Source organism: Phallusia mammillata, chromosome 1 (genome assembly GCF_965637545.1).
Source record: "Phallusia mammillata chromosome 1, kaPhaMamm4.hap1.1, whole genome shotgun sequence".
Classification (NCBI taxonomy): Eukaryota; Metazoa; Chordata; class Ascidiacea; order Phlebobranchia; family Ascidiidae; genus Phallusia; species Phallusia mammillata.
Genome location: NC_137252.1, coordinates 20986025 through 21009674, shown reverse-complemented (window position 1 = coordinate 21009674; position 23650 = coordinate 20986025). Strand labels below are relative to the sequence as shown.

General features: G+C 35.7%; 2 protein-coding genes and 1 long non-coding RNA gene across 9 annotated transcripts in view; 2 read left to right on the top strand and 1 right to left on the bottom strand.

The window, feature by feature from the left end:
• Positions 1–249: 249 nt before the first annotated feature.
• On the top strand, positions 250–3081 carry LOC145232030 (uncharacterized). Of its 4 annotated transcripts, XM_080096539.1 has the most exons (8): positions 250–475; positions 601–669; positions 730–823; positions 927–1066; positions 1133–1246; positions 1327–1482; positions 1644–2340; positions 2421–3081. In XM_080096539.1, the coding sequence occupies exons 1-8, from the start codon at positions 473–475 to the stop codon at positions 2573–2575; spliced, it is 1428 nt and encodes a 475-aa protein (XP_079952665.1). In that variant the 5' UTR covers positions 250–472; the 3' UTR covers positions 2576–3081. The 4 variants fall into 4 exon arrangements, with proteins under 4 accessions (XP_079952665.1, XP_079952661.1, XP_079952663.1 ...); XM_080096535.1 differs by having other exon boundaries at positions 927–1246; XM_080096537.1 differs by having other exon boundaries at positions 601–823.
• On the bottom strand, positions 3075–5275 carry LOC145232046 (uncharacterized). Its single transcript, XR_013860818.1, has 5 exons — positions 5205–5275; positions 5104–5129; positions 4981–5016; positions 4889–4915; positions 3075–4824 (listed from the first exon to the last, which is right to left on the bottom strand). It is a non-coding gene; the product is annotated as an uncharacterized LOC145232046 (long non-coding RNA).
• Positions 5276–20334: 15059 nt separating this feature from the next.
• The window catches only part of LOC145228579 (nuclear pore complex protein Nup93-like), a 39960-nt gene continuing 36644 nt past the window's right edge, over positions 20335–23650 (top strand). For all 4 annotated transcript variants that reach the window (XM_080094707.1, XM_080093976.1, XM_080095372.1 and 1 more), the window contains exon 1: positions 20335–20559. In XM_080094707.1, coding sequence (XP_079950833.1) covers positions 20395–20559 — 165 coding nt within the window. In that variant the 5' untranslated portion in view covers positions 20335–20394. The remainder of the gene's footprint in view (positions 20560–23650) is intronic.

The following is a 23650-nucleotide window of genomic DNA, read 5'->3' as shown; positions in this document are numbered from 1 at the left end:
TCAATAACATATTTGTATATGTACAGATATTAACACATAAACTTACAGACATAAAAAAAAGCAAAGTATGTTGGAACAATGACACTCCATACATTATTGTTCAAAGTAATTGCTGGAAATCATTTCAGCAAAATGAGGAGATGGTTTTCCAGCATGCTTACACGATAAAAATGTTTGAAGTTACCATGTTTCAAACATTCAAGGTATCAAAGTTTAATAATTTTAAATATGTAATTTAATTGAAAATAAGATATGGTTTATTAACCTGTCCTTTATACATGTTCTTTGTGTTGTGATAAACAAATATTTCAGATACTTGGTTCATTTTTTCATTTTTCTGCTTTATATGTAGAACAAGTCACAGTTTAGACGGCGGGTAGTAGGCAAACACATTAAAGAAGCACTTTCAACTGGAAAGCAGCTGTCTCAACAAACCGCATTTTACTTAAACTTTTTAAAAATTCCCATTGACATGGTTTGTATAAAACTAAATGTACTAAGTTTTCCTTTTGTGAACCTTGTTGTTATGAAAGAAACATGTCCTTCTTACATGAAATATTTTCCAGCTCCCCTAAAGTCATTTTATTATATTTGTAACAGTTAACGGAGACCCTGCCTACAGAAAAAGTATACAAGCAAACCAACAACGTTGATGAAACAAATTTAAAGGTTTTGTTTGTTCATACTTTTTTATGTGGTTTAATAAACTATTATTTTAATACATTTCAGTGGTTTTCTACGTTTAAACAAGCCGAAAGGGCAGTTGAGGAGTTTGAAATTACCACTTTAACCAAATTTAATGTGTACCAAAAAAAGTCTTATGGTATGTGGAACATTTCCACTGTATACTATTTTGTAAAAACCGACTGTGGCATATTTATGTATGTACATGTATATTTATTGCTGATCATGTTATGTTGACAAAGATATCTCAAAAAGCGGTATACGATGGGACAAAGATTTAATCCCATATGTTATTGTAAAAAGTGTGTGGCTGGAGTGCCAACATGCAAAAGATCAAAACAAGAAAAAAAATGAAAAACGTAAACCATGCATTCCCAAACAGGTATGCTTGTGTGATACTCAGTACATTGACTTGAAGACAAAAATAGTATTTTGTTGTTGTGTACAGTTGCTTGACCATCCAAATCCTGCGAAAAAACAGATGTGTATTCAAGGTTCAAAAAAGTGTAACTGCAAAGCAAAAATACTAATGCAAGAAACACTGAGGTTTCCCCAATTTCAAGTGAGTATTTTTTCTATGGTAATGCGTTACCATTCCAATAAAAAATATTTTGATATATGCATTTGCTTTTTTAATATCAGGTAACGGCAAGATCTCGATACGCTAGGAATAAGTCAGCTGTGCTTATTCACAAGGCTTTGAAAGACGAAGCTTCAAGGGAGTCTATGTTAAAGGAATGTGCCTGTAGCATTTCTTTCCCAAGCAGTGGTGATCATTCTGGCCATGTTATTGGAGAAGTATGTGATAAACACCAATATTGATTCCAACATATAAATGATTTATTTTTGATTTAAAAATCTTTACCTTTTATTCTTTTTACCAAATATCTCTATAAGTGATCATTGTTTCGCCTACTATAATAATTTGACATACATATATGTGTTTATTTGTATTGTAGGCGGCAGGATTTCTTCAAATGGTTGATAAGCGGATTATTGCTAAAATTGATGAAATGGTAAAAGAAGGCATATGCAATATTGGGGAGATCATGAGAGGCCTAAAATTATTTGTGATGCATGAACTGTTTAAAAATGATAATATACCATCAAACACAAACAGAAGATTTTTTCCGACAAGAAAGGATGTCGAGAGCCACTTCTACAGGGCATTTTCCAAACGTAAACTGGCTAAAATGGATCAAACAAATGTCCAATGTTTGGTTGATGAGTGGGTCAAATCTGGTGATCCAGAGGACAACATTTTTTTTAGACCATATATTCCTAATGTGGTAAACACCACTAATTTAGACCTTACAGATGAAAAAACACCTCCTGTAATTGCATCAGAGCAAACTATGTTGTTTGTCCATCAACTTCATTGGCAGCGAAAACTTCTTCTTCGTTACGGGCAGGACATTTGCCTACTAGATGCTACATACAAGACTTCAAAATATGCCCTGCCATTGTTTTTTGTGTGTGTTAAAACAAACATGAACTACCAGGTTGTGGCTAGTTTTATCACACAAAATGAGAGACAAATTGATATTGAAGAAGCTCTTTCAATTTTGAAGAAATGGACACCTGGCTGGAAACCAACTTTTTTTATGACAGACAAATGTGATGCTGAAATACATGCCATTGAAACTGTTTTTTCAGGTAAGCTTGTTTTTAATTTTGAACTTAGTTATGCGTATGTTTAATGAAAAGACTAATATATAAACTATATACTTTGGCAGATTGCCATGTTTTAATATGCGACTTTCATCGTGAGCAAGCATGGGAGCGTTGGGTTAAAAAGTCTGAAAACGGTGTTCGGGATAGCAAAGATGAAGTAGTATTAAGACACTCCAATACAGCAAACCATCCGGAAATTCAACGATTTGTTGGTTGACATAAAAAATATGTCTTATGATGTAACATCCCAAAAAGCTTTGGAGCAAGCTATTCAAGACCTGGAATGCATCAAAGATAACTTAGCAAAAACCTGTTGTTATGATGATGGACTTAGAATTTCAAAAATTCCAAAACACAAATCTGTTAAAACAAAAAGAAAGGTGCTTTGGTCTGAAAGTGGTGATGAGCTTCCCCGTAAACGACCAAAGGTGAACCCATTTACATCAAGAGTGGGAGCTTCTGCAAATACTCTGCAGCCATTGTACCAAGTGACTACTATGCCTTCCCCTTCCTACAAGGTAACTTCAACAGCTCCCATTGTCAAGCCAATTTTAAACAGTTTTACACCAAGTGTAGAAAGCCTTAGAGGTTACAAACTTAATGAACAAATTTTGGTAAATGGAACACATTCCCTTTCAATTGTGGAGTTAAAGTCACTGGAACCAACTTTACCAAAACATGAAGAGCAACTATTAAAAAGAGTTGATGAACGCTTTGTAGCTGGATGGCGAAGTAATTAACAGTTTTTTGTGGCAGATAGTTTCTGCCAACAACCATACTTTGTATGTCTGTTCTATGGTGGCACAACACCTTGAAAAAAAGGGTCCCATTGAAAATCTTTGGCGTGGCATGTCCCTTACAGACAAAAAGCTTATTTTCATTCCATGGAACCCATCGCACCGCCACTGGATTCTTTTGACAATTGATATTGAAAACAAAAAACTTATTTACTTGGATCCTATTGAAATGCCTTGTATTAGGACAAGTATGAAGATTCAAGCTGCAAAGGAGTTGGCTAATTACCTGCTGGCTGAAAAATTCCATTTCCAACTAGAATCAGTGGAAGTTCCAATGCGAACCCCACAAAATGATTCTTCTAGTTGTGGTGTTTTCATTTGCATGTACGCAAAATGGCTTGCAGCAGGCACAAACCTTATGCAGCCTGCTTTCACATTTTTATATCGAAAAAATATGTTCCACTGTGTTTCTGGTAACTGTCTTCAAGGAAGTCTGAAGAGAGACCAGTGTAAAATATGTCAAACTGGCACCATGTTAGACAATACCAGCATTATGAAAAGGGAATGGGTTAAGTGTGTGAGATGCAAACAAGGATTTCACACCAGCTGTCTTTACACAATTTCACAATGTTCCATTGTGGACAATAGGTTTATATGCCCTTAAATGCTGCAATATCTAGTTGTGCATGTAATAGACAAAATATTTTTTTTGCATTACATTGTTTAAAAAGTTTATCAGTATCAGTACAAATGCTTTAAAAGTGTTATTACCTAATAAGCATTTTTCCTGAAACACATTATTGTGGTGAACCCTTAAGCTTTTTCGCTTGAACGCCTGAGTGTGGTTAACCCTTAAGCTTTTTTGCTTGAACGCCTGAGTGTGGTTAACCCTTAAGCATTTAGCTTGAACGCCTGAGTGTGATTGACTCACTGCAATAGTATTTTACTATTACGGCAAGAAGTTTTGAACACTTCAACAGGTGTGGTTAGCCTTAAGTCTGCAGATTTAAACCCTGTAGTCTTGAACGCTTAAAGGTGTCGTTAACCGAAAAGCCTAAGGCAGTAAAAAAACCAAGGCTTGAACGCTCAACAGGTGTGGTTATACTACAAACCCCCAGTTTCATAGGGCTACTGGCGAGGCGTCTGGGTTATCAAAAATGCCAACGACCACAAATGAGAGCCCCATGGGTGTGGTTGGAATTCTCATGATAGTTTACATGAGTTCTCATATTAGTAAATAAAATCCTAAATATTGTTATCTTTTCATCATAAACATAACTGCCAAAGAACTTGTGTATATGGAACACATTATGCAGACACTTTAACAATCACTGTTGTGATCATCAGTACATTGTTATTTTTACTTAAAAACTTTCAAAAAAGACACTATAAACCACTTGTTCATTTTTATTTCTCTTCTTTCTGCAAAGCACAGCAACAGTTTCAAAAAACTTTACACTTAAAGGCTTTTACCATACTTACATTTTCCACTGAGGTGTCCTACAAAAATGGTGATGTCATTAGCTCTATCATAGACATAATCAATTGGCATAAACACCTTACTGAAATCCACTGTCTATGTGTTATTAACAATGTCACATACTTACTTTTTTTTTTAATGGGACTCTTCTTAAGTCTAAAAACACAATGTTGTCATCTATTTTATAAACAAGCATATTTTGAAAAATTGGTCTTACTTCTATTCTGAAATTTGCTTCTGGGAAGCCATCTGTAAATAATAATGCAATAGATGGATTAATTATACCAAATTTCAGTTACACCACATTGCTTACTTTGCATTTGGAGATATTTTATTTTGTCTGTAAAATATAAGACATGTAATAGTAACACATTGTATGGTAATGATTATAAACAGGTCACTTACTGTTGTAGGGCCCTAAATTTTCGATAAGGCATAAACCTGTAAAATTGAACATATATACAGCATTTTTATTTATGTTAAATCATCGGGCACACAGATTTCCTAATTAACAATCAACTTTATTACCTTTTTTGGTGATTTTCTTTATTTATCTGTATAATAAACACAATAAATTAAGTTCTCTTGCTAAATTTTTAACGACTACTTTACAATTTAAAACAACTCACTTTGCTGTCAGCTTGTTGCTGCAGCTCTATGTGACAATTATCACAGTTTATAAATTTTACGTCCATTTTTTGGCAACTCTACATGACAATTAATAAATTTAATGTCAATTTTATAAAACAAATAAAACATATTTAAACTACACACCACAATCTAAGTACACTTTAACACATTGACTGCCATGTATCTGTTCAAAAAACGTAAACATGGGGCCACAGATTTTTTTTGCATAATATTAAAGTTTGAAAGGTAAACATTTTGTTCCACTTGATTTTTGTGTTTTTGCACCTTTATGTGCTCCAAAAAACTGCAAACATATCCTGATTGACAAATGCCTGGCCATGTCAACATAGGTTGTTGACACTTTTTCTTCGGGGTTTTTGCATGTTAATTGCATGTATATGTAAATGTTTTTGAATAACCTGGTAGTTGTACTGTGTTAAAAACATGATTTCAGTTATTTTTTAGATTCAGTGCCATTGTGTGCTGCAAAAATGTGACACAAAAATTGGTTTGCTTTTTTGGCCATGCCAACAAATGTTGTTGACACTCTGTTTCAACTATAAACATGTTGAGACAATATAGTGCAATTTTGAACTACTATGATTTGACTTTGTACCTACTTTTGTAAAAAGACTTTGTAAATTTTCTTGTATTTTTTAGATAATTTAAGATAAATTTTGTGTCCCTAGTGAAAACTAAACAATATGAGTGATGAGAAAGATGCAGAAACAGAAAAGATACAGAAAATTATCATACAAGTGTCAGATGAATCTTTTATGTCAGATGAATCCGATTTTATGGATGATGACTCTGACAGTGATCCAAATTATCAGCCAGATTTATCTGAAGTGGAGGCTGAAGATGATTTAGATATGGAGCTAAACCAAATGGTAATAGAAGAGGAAAGACAGGAAGAAATAGAAAATGAAAGACAGAATCAGCAAGTTAGAATAGCAGGTACTTTTCCCAAGTGGACAGAATATAGTGGAAGACACAAAATATTTAACTTTACTGGTGATGAAGGCCCGTATCCATCCATTTCACAGTCAGAAAATTTAACTCCAGTAAAGGCTTTCAAGTTTTTTGTCAATGAAGAAGTGGTAAATTTGCTTGTCACACAGACGAACCTGTATGCTGATCAACTAACAGTAATAAAAACAAATAAAGACCAGCTAACTCATAAATGTAGGCATGCAAAATGGGTTCCAACAACAAGAAAAGAAATAGAGACATTCTTAGGTATGCTTATGTGGATGGGATTGAATAGAAAGGGCACGATCTCATCATATTGGAGCCATAATCCACTGTACAAAAACCATATTTCTTCGAAAATGAGCCGCAATAGGTTTGAACTACTTCTAAACTGCTTTCATTTTTCCAACAATGAGGAGTCAGAAGGAGAGAAACTAAGGAAGATTCAACCCTTATTAGATCTTCTTATTAGAAATTTTAAAACTATTTATACTCCAGGAAGTGATGTGGTTGTTGATGAAACCCTAATTCCATGGCGAGGAAGATTAAAGTTTCGTCAATATATACCAAACAAGGCTCACAAATATGGAATTAAACTCTTCAAACTTTGTTCCCTGAAGGGTTTTACTTATAATTTGTCTGTCTACTCCGGAAAGTCGGAAGCAGGTGAAAGAGAAGTGGGGTTGGCAAAGCGAATCTGTGAAGAATTGATGGAAGGTCTGCTTGATCAGGGACGGACACTCTATGTAGATAACTTTTACACTAGCTATGAATTAGCTGACTGCCTTTTACAAAGGAACACACATTTGGTTGGAACAGTCCGAGCTGCTAAAAAGCTTTTTCCAAAGGAAGTAATGGATGCAAAATTAAGAAGAGGAGATTTTGTTGCAAAAGAGGATGAAAATGGAATAGTAATTCTAAAATGGAAGGATGTTAGAGATGTCCGTATACTCTCAACCAAACACAGACCACAACTTGTGCAGGTAACAAGAAAAAGGCAAAGGTTAGAAGAAGACAACAGGCCATCAAATATACCTCCCAAAAAGAAGCGTATGAGGGCAAGTGAAAAGCCATTAGCTATCACAGCATACAATAAAGGAAAGTTGGGCATCGATCTGTCTGATCAGATGGCTTCATATGGTTCAACTCTTCGAAAAGGTGTAAAGTGGTATCGAAAATTGGGCATAGAACTGTTACTTGGAATCTGCATAGTAAATGCTCATGTGCTGTATCAGGAAATAAAAGGATCTAAAATGAAAATTCGAAAATTTAGAGAGGAAGTTACTTCACCCATTTTAGATCTGTCTTATCCTACAGATCCTGTCAAAGTAAAGCAAAGTCATGTGTTAGTAACATTGAAGAATACAAACAACAAAGAAATTTATCGGACCTGCAAATTGTGTTACCAGAAACTGGCTAATTCACAAGGCAGGGCTGCTGCTAAGAAAAAAAATCCAAGATCCAAGTATTTTTGCTCTGGGTGCCCAGATGAACCTGTTATGTGTGTTACATGCTTTTCTGAAAGTCACAAACAAAACTAGTTATTCAGTTTTTTTTAAGATTTATGTTATGTTGGTTCAGATTTATTTTTATGGAGTTCTGTTTTATTTTGTGGATTTATATTTTTAAAGTTCTGTTTTTATTTTGTAATTATTTATTTATTGTTACATATATAAGGTACTGCATAAAAATTTGTCAAAGTTTATTTATGTTTTGATTTGAAATAGTTTTTTTAATTGTGTTTTTTTCGATCCGATAAACAACTGCTTTCAATTGAGTACTATTTTTTAACCACCGAACAAATTTTGTGATGTGAAATGGGAATAAAAATTCCTAGTTGCAATATATTTCTCTTTGCATGAGGTGCCACAGACCAGAGAAAGAACATGCACTGGACGCTAGACGCTTTTAGCACCATAAAGGTGTAATGAGGTTGTATACAAAAATTGTTGACGCGGCCTCTTATAAAACCGCCGCGTCAACAATAATTGTTGACATGGCAGTCAACGTGTTAAATAATACACCTTTTCGGCGCGAATGCTCTATTGCGCCACCTACCGGAAATTAGGATCATTTTGAGGTGAGATTCTCGTTGTGGTGTTAGCTCTACCCTGGCCGTCACGGTTGAAGCAAATTGAAGCGTAATGGCGGCTGAAAAGGAAGCCCCAAAAATGCATTGCGGGCAATGGGGAGAGAGTGGAAAAATGACGATAATTTTTGTTTTAGGCATTTGTATAGCGATTTTTGCAGATATGATTTGTATTGTAGACGCATGTATTCCAGTGTGTAATAACCTATAAATATGCGTAGATTGACTGTGATGTGTATTAGTGTAGGTGTGCTGGATATACGTTATTAAGTTAGTGTTGAAATAAATCATTACTAAGTGGAAATAAATGTTTTATTATGCAATATAAGTGGTTTGCGTGCTTTTTAAGGTATTTTAGACATGAATCCAACAAGATGGCTACTTCCTTCACACAAGATGATGTAATTCTTTGTGTGACATTACCTTGTGCTATTCCAAACTGTTGTTTTTGACTGTTATCAAACTTCAGGAAATTGTGACCAACATGTGGAATAACGTTTTAATTAAAATCACAAAAAACTAAAATAATATTTCAACTATTTTAACACTTTTTGACTTTTTTTCTCGATTGAGTGCATTTGGTTTTGGTCTTTATTATCTTGCCATGGTGATATTATGAAATTTTGCAATTCCATTTTACATTTATGATAAATTTGTTTCCAAACATTTCAGACATAATAGGGTTTATATTTCTTCAATAAGCAACCTTTATTGTCTCTGGTAAAATTCCACTGGAATGTTTCAGTCTCCTCCCAAACCCTCAAGCTTTATGACACTGCCAGATTACAATCCAGCCTTTTTCGACAACAAATACACTACAGAGGGATTGGAATCAGATTAAATATTTTTTGTGTGTATACTGTTCTACTTCCACTGTGTATGTTTTGTAATCATTTCTGACACTGCCTGTAACATGATATGCTGCACATTTTAAACTTAAACAACTTTGAGGTTGTTGTTTTTTTATTTTGTGAATGCACCATCTGTTATAATGGTGATCATCTGACAAAAAATACAGGATATCTGTATAAACTTGGCTGGTGTATTTGTTGCCTTCAGTCCTGTTTCGCAAGAATTTAAGTGATAACTGGTGTACAGGTGTGTTTTTGCAGAAAATTGCTTATTAAGTAGAATAAAAACAATATTTCATGATTCTGACTGAAATAGTACATAAATAGGCAACTCATTTGGGTAGTTAAACTTATCCACCCTAACTGCTATGATGTCTTAAATGCATTTATATGCACATGTATCTCTTTGAGATATGAGATTTTTATTAAGAGTTTTAGTTTGAGAATTCACAACATTAGAAAAAAATTATTCAACACATGTTGGTTGCAAACAGAAAAAGGGTAGATTAAATGAGCTAATTGTGAGCTTACTAGATTTATGGTTTGTAACATAGAAGGAAAATAATGTTGAACCTACTACAAAAAAACTTTTAAACAGCCATATTTTAGCTCCAAGACTTTGCTGACAATCAAAAACAGCAGTTTGGATCAGCACAAGATGATGCTAAATAAAGTATCACATCGTCTTGTGTGAAGAAAATAGCCATTCTTGTTGGATTTGTGTCTTAAATATTAATAAATGCATGTAAACTACTTATATTGCACAATAAAACATTTAGTACCACTTAATAATGATTTATTTCAACATTAACTGAATAATGTATTCCCAGCACACCTACACTAATACACATCACAATCAATCTACGCATATTTATTGGTTATTACACACTGTAATACATGCGTCCTATTAATCTACAAATCATATCTGCAAAAATCGCTACACAAATGCCTAAAATAAAAATTATCGTCATTTTTCCACTCTCTCCCCATTGCCCGCAATGCATTTTTGGGGCTTCCTTTTGCAGCCGCCATTACGCTTCAATTTGCATGGTGTTAGTAGCTCTACCTCAATTTGCTTCAAAAATCACCCAACCGTTCAACGGAGTAGCGCAATCCAGTGTTTATAGAGATCAGTGGTTATTACACACTGGAAGACATGCGTCCTATTAAACTACTGATCATATCTGAAAACATCGCTATAAAAATGACTAAAACAAAATTTATCGACATTTTTCCACTCTCTCCCCATTGCCCGCAATGCATTTTTGGGGCTTCCTTTTGCAGCCGCCATTACGCTTCAATTTGCTTCAACCGTGACGGCCAATAGCGCAATCAAGGGTTTATAGCAGGGGTCTCCAACTCAACGGTTGTCCCGGGCCAATTTTCAAATTTTCTATAGGCCGCGGGCCACGTGCAGTCACCAAACACCAATCATAGAAAAATATGTGGTTACACTACTGTGGAATTAACACTCCACGCCAGATGTTTCCAAACTAGATAGTTCATGGTTCCTTAGTGGCTAACGGCGTTATTTTCGTTGACCTCCAAGATCTCATGATTTCACAATTTTACTTGCGTGTTCATCTAGGCCAGGGGTTCCCAACCTTTTTACGATCCCGTACCACCTGGACGCTCTGCACTGCCACGCGTACCACCATAGAGCACTAATGTGCTCTACAGTGCTCTATGGTACCACTTCTTGCAGAACAACTAATTTGTTTGAATCATATTTCATTCAACGCTATCTTAAGCACCAAAACAGTAGATATATCTATCAAGAGCAATCATTTGACATAATTAACGCCCACTGTGCCGCAGCGTTGTTCGGCTTTTCATAGCAAGTAGCAACTATGCTTTTTGTTGAGAATTGACATGACCTGTATTTTGAAGATCGTAATGATACGAAACAACAGGAATAGTTACGTAACAATGACAATAGGCTTGGGGACTGTTTTTTTTGCAAACAAAACCAGACAAACAAAATATAAAGTTGCAAATTGAGGTTTTTGTGTACAAAACAGAAGCTACTCGCGTACCACCTGAAAACCCTTCGCGTACCACTAGTGGTACGCGTACCACCGGTTGGGAACCCCTGATCTAGGCTCTTTTATTTCATAAAAATCAACAAAGAAAGCAATTGTTTGCGCATAACTCAATATCTTAATTTTGTCTGGGATGTCCCAACCCGCTCTTAGATCATTGATATGCGTAACCCATTGATACTATTTAGGTAAAATAAATCCTAAAGCTGTATTGGTAAAAGTTTAAATTACTTTTTAGCAGCTTAAGCTGTCTTATTGGTTTTAGCATTGAATTCATCGTGGACCGCGGAAAATTACGAAACGTCTGTTATGTAAATGAAATGGTTTGGAAACCACTGGCCTATAGGCATCTGAAAAAATCAATGCGGCCAACATAAGTGTCAACAAAATGTTGGTTGGCCTTCACGAACTTAAAAGTTCCTTATCTCTAAGCTAAACAAAAATGGTGGACACAAAAAACTTAACGGATTTTAACTTCACGCTTTGATGATTAGAATAAGATTGCATTATTTCATCACAATAATAATACTGTATCCAGGGAGTCGAACCGGAACTGAACCCGAACCCGCGAACCGGTTTGAGCGGTTAATTTCATTAAACCCGAACCGAACCCGAACCGCTAATTACGATTTTCTAAAAACCCGAACCGGAGTTGAACCCTATATTTTGTTTGGCGTTGGACCCGAACCGGAACTGAACCAGTAAAAAATGCAGTATGTTTTATATTTTGTGATTTTTTTCAAAACAGCGCACTTGAAGATACGCGAGATAGCACTTATTGGGCGTGTCAAAAATAACAGTGCACGATCAAAAATCTTGTGGGGTTTGGTAAGGCCAGGAAGATGATTGGTAGAATTAAATTGAAACGAATGAAAATTTGAACCGGTTTAAAAACCGCAAACCGGTTCGGACCGGACAATTTGCCCAAACCGGAACCAAACCCGAACCCGAAAATACACATTTTTAAAAACCGGAACCGAACCCGAACCCTTAAAAACAAAACGAAGTGAACCCGAACCGAACCTGAACCCGTATGACAAGCGGTTCGACTCCCTGACTGTATCACATAGGTTAAATTTGGTATTTTTAACTTAGTAATATATAATTTTGAATTGTGAAATACTTGAAGGGTGAATAAAAACACATCCTTTAAATTTTACAAGATATTAATTTATTTTTTCATCTGCTAATAACGCCGCGGGCCACGGAAAATTGCCTGGCGGGCCATATGTGGCCCGCGGGTCGCGTGTTGGAGACCCCTGGTTTATAGAGATCAGTGATAGCGACGCGTTTTAGCGTTCGACGGCAAGCGACGGGGTATTCACACCAGACAGCGACTTGCCGTGACGGCGTGATTCTACCGGAGTCGAACCGCTTGTCATATGGGTTCAGGTTCGGTTCGGATTCACTTGGTTTTGTTTTTTAAGGGTTCGGGTTCGGTTCCGGTTTTTAAAAATGTATATTTTCGGGTTCGGGTTTTGTTCCGGTTTTGGCAAATTATCCGGTCCGAACCGGTTTTCGGTTTTTAAACCGGTTCAAATTTTATTCGTTTCAATGTAATTCTACCCAACATCAACCTGGCCTTATCAAACTCCAAAAAAATTTTGCCCGTGCACTGTTATTTTTGACACGCCCTATAAGTTAAAAAATCACAAAAATATAAACAGACTGCATTATTTACTGGTTCGGTTCCGGTTCGGATCCAACGCCAAACAAAATATGGGGTTCAACTCCGGTTCGGGTTTTTATAAAATCGTAATTAGCGATTTGGGTTCGGTTCGGGTTTAATGAAATTAACCGCTCAAACCGGTTCGCGGATTCGGTTCCGGTTCGACTCCCTGGTTACAACACAGCCAACGCGGTGCTTTGGCACTTGCATTGAACTATTTTCTGTATAGTGACGTCATAAAGCATTTGTTTTGTATTGTAATGGTAATAATGGAACACAAAATAAGTTTAAATTAAATGGTTTAACTGTTTTATTACTTTCAGGTGTTTCAATTTTGTACCATCATCATTTCGCCGAAATCCAAAATGAAAAAACAAAATAAAATTTTACGCATGACCGCGTGCTGTTTCAGAAACATTTTTATTTTACTTTATACATAATTTTTTTCAATTTTGAGCAAATCGCTATTACAGACGTTCACCTGATATATTGGTCCCAAATATAGTTGTGACGTCATTAGCGTGATTGTAGCACATAATGGTTGGGTGGAAATCAATGCAAGCTTGCTGCAATGTTCAAAATTTCGAATCAAATAAAAAAACATTCCGCGCATAATATTTTTCTATAAATTGGCACAGAGGTAGGCTACCTTAGAGCAAGCAGTTTAAAGGTATAGCGCGATCTTTTTGGTTTCAATCACTATTTGCCAACGAAATGACTTTAACCGACACCAGTTTACAAACGGCAACCCAAACATAAATGCGTATATGTACAGGATTGTTTAAACAAAAGCTACTATGACGCCATTGGCATTATTGTAGGACATAATAGCAAGGTAAAAATCAATGCATTCTTACAGTTATGTTCAAAATTCCGAATCTATAATAAAAATACATTTAACAAAAATGTCGTTCAACTGGTGTTAATGTTAAACAAAAATACTAGTTGTTTCTATCCATAACTTGTATTTTCGCTGACGTTTCGTCCACCAGAACGGTAGGACTTCTTCAGAGCAATGAATGACGAATGCAAGCAACAAGCTAAAGGCGCAAGAACAGCGTGATACCATGAAAAATAATTATATTATAACAAAGGCCATCCGAAAAGAGTAGCGTCCGTTGCAAAACGATGAAGCGGCACTAATGTCCGAAATTTGATGGATTGGTCGGGCGTCTTGGGTGGATTCCTTTTCAAACCGTTGGTACATCGAGCTGTCCCCTAGGAGCGATTGAGCCTAAGTTCGTAATGTAGGCTAGTCTATCCAAATCTGATGTGGCCATATTCTTTTTTGATGGTACCGATATCGACTGCCTTGACATACCTTCTGACCGCTGTTAGACTCGCTTCATTATAATCTCTTCTGATAATAGAAAATGCTGTACAGGCGTTTTCGTCCACCAGGTTGCATATTTAACAAAAATGTCGTTCAACTGGTGTTGATGTTAAACAAAAATACTAGTTGTTTCTATCCATAACTTGTATTTTCGCTGATGTTTCGTCCACCAGAACGGTAGGACTTCTTCAGAGCAATGAATGACGAATGCAAGCAACAAGCTAAAGGCGCAAGAACAGCGTGATACCATGAAAAATAATTATATTATAACAAAGGCCATCCGAAAGGTTTGAAAAGGAATCCACCCAAGACGCCCGACCAATCCATCAAATTTCGGACATCAGTGCCGCTTCATCGTTTTGCAACGGACGCTACTCTTTCCGGATGGCCTTTGTTATAATATAATTATTTTTTGTTATAATATAATTCATGCGTAAAATTTTATTTTGTTTTTTCATTTTGGATTTCGGCGAAATGATGATGGTAATTTTGTTATGGCTAATAAACAATTATTTTTTAATGTTTATCGAGGGCCCTCGCGACCCCCAGTAAAGTGGCATACGACCCATCGCATGAAAACCACCGCGCCACAGCGTTTATACAGCAAAGTAAGGGCTTAAAAACAAAAACTTGGTCTTGAAATGTACTGCATTCGTCAGCGAAAGAAAGTTTTGTATGTAGCAGCGACTTCGTTACGTGAAATTTAAGCAAAAATAACACAGTAAAGTGCTGCTGATGTTTGGTCGAAGCCAACTGAACAGGTTATCTGCTAAAAAATCCTTTTTGTTAACGATATATTTATATAGTGAGTCAAGTCGAGTCTTTTCACAGCTGAGACTTAAGTCAAGTCAAGCTATTGCAAACGGGACGTTTACAAGACGGTTTATCTGCATTGACGGTAATTTTTACATAGCATAAGCGTATAGACCGATTGACAAAATGCTTATACGAAGGCAGAACAGCAAAGTAAACTTCTTTACACACACACAACTGTCGCTTTTTGAACTTTAGATATGGACCAAAGAAGTACCTCAGTTAGTACCAATCAAATTAAATACGTGTAACAAATTCCATCATAACGTCCAGGAAACTCACCAGCACTATGCAGTTAGCACAAATGTCAGCTTAACACATACTACGTTTCCATGCGAGTTTGGGCCAAGTATTTGGGCTATGTCACCATATTTGGAAGTGAAAAACATGACGCAGCAAAATTACTAGGCCCAAATCGAAATTTTTTGGGCCATCTAATTCAGGTGGTTTAAACTCAGATTAGGCCATGTATGTTTTTGTGGTGAATCGTTTCGGAGGTTGAAGTAAAACAATGTAGCAGAGCTTATTTTGGAACAAAGAAGTACTTTCGCCAACAGAAGTACCGTATTTGCTCGATTGTAAGCCGCGGCTTATATTGTTTTTTTAGCTGCCGTTTGTGCGGCTTATAATCGAGGGCGTCTTATATTTTAATTTTATACCGAAATCATTTCTACACTCCAACATTTTAAATTATTTGGGGTTCAAAACATGTATGCGTGTACAGATTATACTTCGATATACGTTCTGTCGGGTACAGTTATCAACGTAACTAACAGATATGGGCAAATAGTCATACCATATAACTACAGAAAGATGTATTAGGAAACAATCGTATCTAAAATTCCAGCGTGCGGCTTACATTATTTTTTTAACACCTCAACATGCGGCTTAAAATCGAGGGCGGCTTACAATCGAGCAAATACGGTATATGGCTAGCATTCAGTATAGTGAATTGATAGGTATTACAGTAGATATATGCATATAAATATGCAGAGAATTGAATAATACGTTGTGTAACCTGTACGCCATGAATTATCTAAGGACAAGATTCAGCACTACAGAATCAAATTTCGTTTCTGCTGGCAATGCCAGGAAAAGCTGACCATACTTAATTTTATAAGATACAGGTGAGTTAAAATACTCAAAACATTTTATGAACTACACTTTAAATCTTGGTTACTGAGTGATATAAGTTCCAGCGCTTTTGCTAGTTTAACATACGTAGTTTGCATAAAATGCCCTAGCAGGAAACATGAAACAGCTGCATAATGCAAATCTGAAGCAGCCTAATCTGAAACAGTCAATTGGTTTTGTTGCAATACCTGATTGTTATTGTGTGTTTTTTTTTGTATAGGGTCATGTTTTGACTAAAGGAACAGCCATTTCTCCAATGATTTGGGTGATGCCGACTCAGTCTACTCAATGCGTCCTTTACAAGACCATACTCAGAATCAATAACAGAGTAGTACTTATAATTATCATGGAAAATACTTCTGCAAGGTTGTGATGATATGAATTTTGCAAATTGTGTTTTTGTGGCATGTACATCATCTGTCTATTTTACTTGTCCTGGTGCATCAACTATTGCTGACTACTTTATTGAAAACTTTTTTTAGAGGTTCAACTGCATTCTGTGCATTGACTGTGTAAGAAAATCAGGAATAGTAGTTTAAAAATTGTACACATTTTTGTATTTCATATTAAAAACAAACAAGATAGAGTCACATTATTAAAACAATCACCCCATCTGCGTACATAAACAGAATCATTAACTGGTTTGCTGAAAAAAGCTGGAGTTCTTGCAAGTGATTGAGTAGTTCTTGGTTGCCAAACCTAAAAGCAACAATTAATTTAGCAAATATCTGTTAAATGCAACAGCAGTTAGATTGTTGCCTTTGTTGAACAAGAAAAGAATGTGTAGAAGCACACACAAATGATCAAACACAACTAAAACATTATAACTCTGTCAGGTTAAAAAAATCTCCTAATACATCAAGCTAATTTCTTAGTTGTAGCGGCCGTAATTTATTCAAAAATCTGTGCAGCCTGGATCTGCACCGACCGCCGCACTAGAGGGTTTCCTAATTTGTCTTGAACGCAACACTGTCTGCCTGATGGTACAAATTTCTCCTTGTTGCACAACAGCATTGGTTCTCTGTTAAACGAACAGAAACGTGTCACAATCGGCAATAATACGCACATTCAATATGGCCGATAAACTTACACAAAGAAATATGTTACGTTAAGAAAGTCAATACTTCTCAAATTATACACAAACAGTATTACGACATTTAACTAACACAAGTTACACATTCAAATTACGTACCAACTTGTTAGGAATCCAGGACTGAATTATAGGCACTTTGACGAACTAAGACGTTTCAGCATTTTAATAACTTTAGCTTTCATGTTTTTATAGCTTATTCAAATAGACACTAATGTTAGAACAAAACATTTCCAAAACCTAATTGGATCAACTATAAACTGCGACAACTAAAACTGCTGCTTACAGCACAGAAAGAAACTGTAAAACGTGGTCAGCACAAGATTGTAAGTTACGTTTGGAGATCTCTAACCAATCATGGCAGGTGCCTTGTTACGTCATAGTCAATGAAGTCAGATCACTGACATGAACTAAAAACAGGGAAAGAAAGCACATACAAGTAATTTCTCGCTGTAACATTAGTGTTAGACCTACTCATCTTAAATAACAGTGTCAACTGTCTATCTGTAACAGCTAATTTTCGTAACTTTTTTCATATCCTACTTCACTCAAGTCAGCTTTAGATGTAGAAGTTAATTTGCATCACAGTTTTGTAGTTTTTATTACTTTCCAATCCAAGGCTAGTTTACAGTGTTTTGTTTTGGCCTTGAACCGTGCGAGCCAGGCAACAGATCGTTGTAACACGTTACGCTTGACTGCGTTGGCGACACGGAAACACGACCAAGTTTTGGCGCTAAATTCAAAACATGGACAAAAAGTCAAAACATGGACAAAAAATCAAAAAAACAAAAAGCCCAAACGCGACATGGAAACATAGCAACAATGTCCGATGCTTGTCCCAATTGCAAGTTGAACAATTCACACAATAACTGTTGCCACTAACATTACAAATACAAAAAAGAGCTGTAACTAGGAACAGCAACAATTATGAAACTTGTTTCATAGCCATAGTGAGTTGCATTACTAACAAATTAAACTTTACATTTGGCAATCAGCATCAACATGTTTTTGTTTAAAACAATACTATTAGCACATACACATTTGACCCAGTAATTTCAACCTAATAACTATGTGCCCCCTGGACTCTCATGGGCCCCGGTGCAGCGCACCGGCTGCACCCTCCTCTTGTGGGGCCTGTCGGTACGTGTTTTAAAAAATGTTGCGGTGTAGGCCTACACATGCTCAAAACATCCCGGTAAATTATGGTACCTAAATTTAGGTTTTCAAATGAACAAAAAGAAAAAAAACAGTCGAGTAAGGTTATAATTGGTGGGTAAACTTCGAAACATATCGGTTAATTTTTGCGGAATGCCTTTTGGGGTTTCAGTGCTGAGCTTGGGATCTTGGGAAAAACTTTTTAAACCTTGGGATTTTTTGAAATTATCCGTTTAAGATACAATTAATACTATTGTTGCGAACAAAAATTATCCTTTTGCAAAAATCATCTTTTTATGTGTGTAACAGTGCTTCGTCAATTTTGTGTTCGAAGCCGTGTAAGTTGATTGAAATTCCCTGTCAAAACTAGTGAGTCAGGCCAGTATTACAGGCTTTTCGATGTATCATGTGCCAGTAAAAAATGTACAAAAAAATATTTTTTCGTTTGTATTGTTCTGGTATTGCTTGGCGTCTTTTCAAAGGTACGTGATGGCTGGGACCGGAGTAACTATAAAGATTATGTTGCCTGTGTATATTTGCCATTTTTTGGTTATCTTGGGATTTTTGGACAAACCTTGGGATTTTTGGTTAGGGAAACTTGGGATATCTTAAAATTCTCAGTGGCAGCTTTGACGCAGTCGTGTTAAAACCTCGCTTGTTAGGGAATTACCATCCTTTCCCGCCGTTCTGCTTGAGTTTCAGTTCAGTGACTTCAGTCTCAAGGAGATTTCATTTCGGCAATTCTGAATCTCTGATTTCTGCGGGACCCTAAGCTGATGGTCTTTCCACAATATTATAATATGTCGCAATATACAGTTAAATTTATTTTATGTTTTTTATTAACATATTTCCTATTCTGAAAAAACGTCACCATTCACCAATTTCCGCAAGCAATATTGGGGGCTAATTTGTTTGCTACTTTGCTGTTTGCAAAAACAATCTTGTTGGTAAATGTCAGATAAAGATTAGTTGGTAACAATTATATAATCTTAATATGTGTTTACTGTTTGTTGTTAAAAAAATTGTGACCCATTACTTGCAGCTTTTAACCTTTAAACAGTTTTGTAGCATTTATTTTAGGTAAGATTTGTACCATTATACCTTATTAAAATAGATTGTACGGTATTTCTGTTGGGTGCTACAAGGACAAACTTTGTGTGCATTCCTAATAAACTGGCAAAAAAGTGACTGTGGGTCGTGTATAATAGATATAACACAACCAAACATGACTACTGGCTGGAAAAGTGGTTTTGCGACAACGCATTTTAAAAATCGTTCTTTCGGGAGAAAAGCAAGAAACTAAGTGACCAGTGCACTTTATGGGCAAATTTAAATAGAAAGTAAACTTGGTCAGAGGTGTCGCATGTACTTTTAGATTTTGAAACATGATGTAATTTTCACAAAACATATTATTTATTTCCAGAGAATTTAGACTTGATCATTTTCATACATTTTATTATCCTATTCTAAAAGTTGTTAGAGCAACTCTTTCTGAAGTAGTAAGAACAAAATCTTTTAATTTCATATTTTGTTTTTAACAATTCTTCCAGAATATAACTTATAATTGGCCTGCACAACAAAACAAACAATATTTGTATTCAACTTAAAACATCACAAACCTAAAATAGTTTATCTTTGATGTCAACTTGTGCCAAACACAAAATTTTACTGTACTAATATATACTGTACTATATTGAGTGATTGAAACCAATGACAAAATAAATCCAAAATTAAAACTAGTGCCTTTCTTAGAAATAAGGACAATTCAATTTTCTGAGGTGCCTTTCATTAAATCAGGGAGGGCACTATGGTACTGTGCATAATTGGGTAATTTTAGTCTTAATCAAGGTGTAAATCTAATCAGACGCTGATTGTAAAACAGGACTGACTATGGTATGTTTTTCGGTTTGGCACCCTGATCTATGATACTCATTAAAGTACAAGAGTGGTTGTGGCAATTTATGTGCATTATGTGTGTGTTTCATAAAACATGTTGTTGCATTAGGTACAAGCTCAGCATTTTTATCTAGCGGTATGCAGTATGGCACAAGTAGGATTTAGTGATTTGCTGCAGCGAGCTGAAGAATTATCATCTGGATTAGAGACAAATTTAGAACTTCCTCATGTGCAAAGAAGTTTTCAGCAATTATTAGATGCTGGACAAAAACTGTGTTCGAAAACAACACAACAACAAGATGATATGCAGGTTGGTGTGCATGAAAACATCTTATTTTCCAAAACTTTGGTCATCACTAGTTTAAACCAAACATTTAATAATATCTGTCTTATAAATCAAAGTTTGTGGGTCTAGTTTTAGATGTACAGTGGGTGTCTGTATCATAATGTCATTTAATAGGGATGTTCCAAGTAGAATATCGAATCCTTTGGGTTCAAATCCATTTTTGCTGTTTAAATCGGGTAATTGGAACCGATATAAATGTGTGCTGTCGCCGTTGGTAAAAATGTAAACACATGCGTTACGTTTTAACGTCGATGCCCAGTCATTGTACCGGTTGCAAAAGACGGCAAGTGACTCGTCGACGGTTGTGCATTGGAGGCAGAATTAACGATTAGCGCACTTGTTACGCATCTGATCACGTCATAACGTTTATGCCATTAAACGGCATACCGGCGACTTTTTGCGACGTCTTTCCAGCATCTAATTGTTTTCCGACTTTGACAACAACGAACGTTTAACGCAGGGGTGCAAAATTTTTTTCGGAATCTGGTAGCGTGCAAAAAATTTTAGTAGCGCATACAGTTTTGTGTATGTGTCTTTTTCCACCTAATGCACGACCATTTCGCCACTAATAGCTGTATCGCAGGTTCCTATTTTACAAACGCCCACCAAATGTCTCAAATTGTTTATAATCTAGTGATTTAAAGAATTTTGATTTATTTCACATTATCCCATTTGCTTGGATCTGAAATGTCCAATCTATAGATTGAACTGAACAGCTTAATGATTTGTTTTAATTGTTAATGACGCCATTATCTAAATTGTGAAGTTGTTTGTTGCCTGACATTTGGCATTGTTTGCACACAATAGCGTACAAACTGTGCTTTGATAACATCACGGCATAACCTATTGACATAGGTTTTGGAATTGGGTCTTGCCCGTTATCCAGTTTTTAACCCGACGCCTGACGAATCATCGTTAAAATTGCTGATTCGGCAAATCGGTCTTTTGGCTCGTCTTACATGTTCTCAGATACAAACAGCAAACGTCCAAACCTGACGAAGAGATTGCGTTACAATGGCAACTGAGTCAAAAGTCCGTGTGAAGTGACTGTTTGCAAACTTAGTTGCCCAAATAGCAGACTAAAGCACGTTTTACTCGTTTATAAATGTATCGTTATTTGTTCCGATGCCACACATAGCATCAGGTAATACTGTATTAACGGGCCAACCCTAAATACAACAACATGTATTGATTTACGTTATACGACGCATCAAACGAAGATTTGAAGAATTAATTAAAAAAATATAGACCACCTTTAATTGTGACTACAAACTGTGGTCACGCACAGAAGTTTATTGCCACCATACAAATCAAATTACCTCAGCATGCTTACAGCATAGTTACTTCTACTGAAGGCAATAAAAATCAGTGAATAAAATTGTTATGATTATTTTTTTAACCTTATGCTAATTTTTCTGGCTTTGTGGATTTTAGGGCATTTAGTTTCAATGCAGTTGTGCAAAGCTTTTCCCAGTGTTTTTCTTTGTTTTGGTTGGTTCTTTTTTTTACATTATGAATGAAGAATATGTTTTATAATGTATTAAACTAGTCTACTTTAGTTGTTGTCAAGATTAATGATTGTACAGCCAAAAATAACATAAGAATTGGATTCGATATTCTAGATTAGAAACAATTATTCTAGAATACCTAGCTATTCTACTTTGAACATCCCTACATGTTAATTTGCATAAATTTACCAAAAAATTGAAATAAACAGGCAAAATTGCCATTTGTTACTTACGGGTCACCTTCCCTCAAGGAGACCCATATTGTTTCTAACTTTTTTCTGTCTAATTTGTTCCAACCATTTAGCCAAGAAAAAGTACTTCAAAGTTTATCCCTGGGGACTCAGCAGTTTACCAACAGGCCTTTGAAACATTAAACTTTGAAAACCACTATACTTAAAGTACAGGATTTAGGAGTTTCTTAAAAGATAAAAGATTGTGCTGACATTTTAAATGGTTGTTTTATAGGGTGTTCCTTTTACCTGTGTTTTTTTTCTTTTGTCTGTCTAGCGCTGGTTTGTTATACGCATTTGGTCAAGAAAGAGTGCTTCAAATTTATTCACATTTGGACAGATGTTAGTTTTTAATCCAAATTTTATTCTCCTTTAAGTTTGACCCGGAATGACCCAGCGGTTCACCCACAAGCCCCCCAAGTGTAAAATTTTTAAAATTTGTACTGACTAAAGTACATCATCTAACTTTCGTAGACCGTGGCCCCCTAAAAGTAACTTTTGGGCCTTGTGGCCCCCTTCAAGTAACCTTGTAGGACCTGTGGCCCCCTTAAAAATGTAAATGGCAATCTCATTTTGGAATTCGGCACTAATTTCGGCTTTAAACAAGTTGAATAGAGTAAATGAGAATCCTCATTCGTGATAAACCTCGACAAGTAGTGTTTGAAATAGTCGATTAATTAGGCATGCGAGTGCGACTTAATGACTTTTTAAATTATAGTGTTTGCAAAACAAGTATAAGGGCTTTTTGGGAAATTTTGGGTTTAAAAACTGACCTTGGACGACAATTTTAAGGTAAATTAAACAGGATAAAATTAAAAGTATTTTTTCCGTTTTTACTGTTTTTGTAATTACATGACAATAATGATGCAAAAAAGAATACAGACGAAACTTTTTTAAAGTTGGGTTAATGCATTCTAATAATTTGTTCTTAAGAATCTAAAAATAACCACAACATTTGTTTACTGTAAATCCGCACAAACACGGGGGGGGGGGGAACCCATTCATTTTTTTTTTACAAAAACAATGATATGTGTAGATCAAATGAGGTGTATAGTAAATTGGTAAACAGGATATGGAAGTATATTAGAAATCCACCTTTCTAGTTTAAAATTTAGCCTGATCACCATGGTTAATTGTTTGCTTTTACAGCACATAGTACGTGCACTGGGTTGCAGGCATGTTGGTTTATTGCAGAGCAGGAGGTTCTTTTGTTGAGTTATGCACTCGTTAAGCGATAGTTAGGTTGTTGATGAAGAATAAAGAATAAAATGTAAAGTACATGTTCCCGAAAACCCTCACTAAGTGGTCAATAATTGG

What these genes read in the sequence shown, in the direction of transcription:
- LOC145232030 (XM_080096526.1), top strand. An exon ending in GTACCAAAAAAAGTCTTATG is followed by an intron (nt 824 to 926) that starts GTATGTGGAACA and finishes ATGTTGACAAAG; the next exon opens with ATATCTCAAAAAGCGGTATA. An exon ending in CATTGAAACTGTTTTTTCAG is followed by an intron (nt 2,341 to 2,420) that starts GTAAGCTTGTTT and finishes ATACTTTGGCAG; the next exon opens with ATTGCCATGTTTTAATATGC.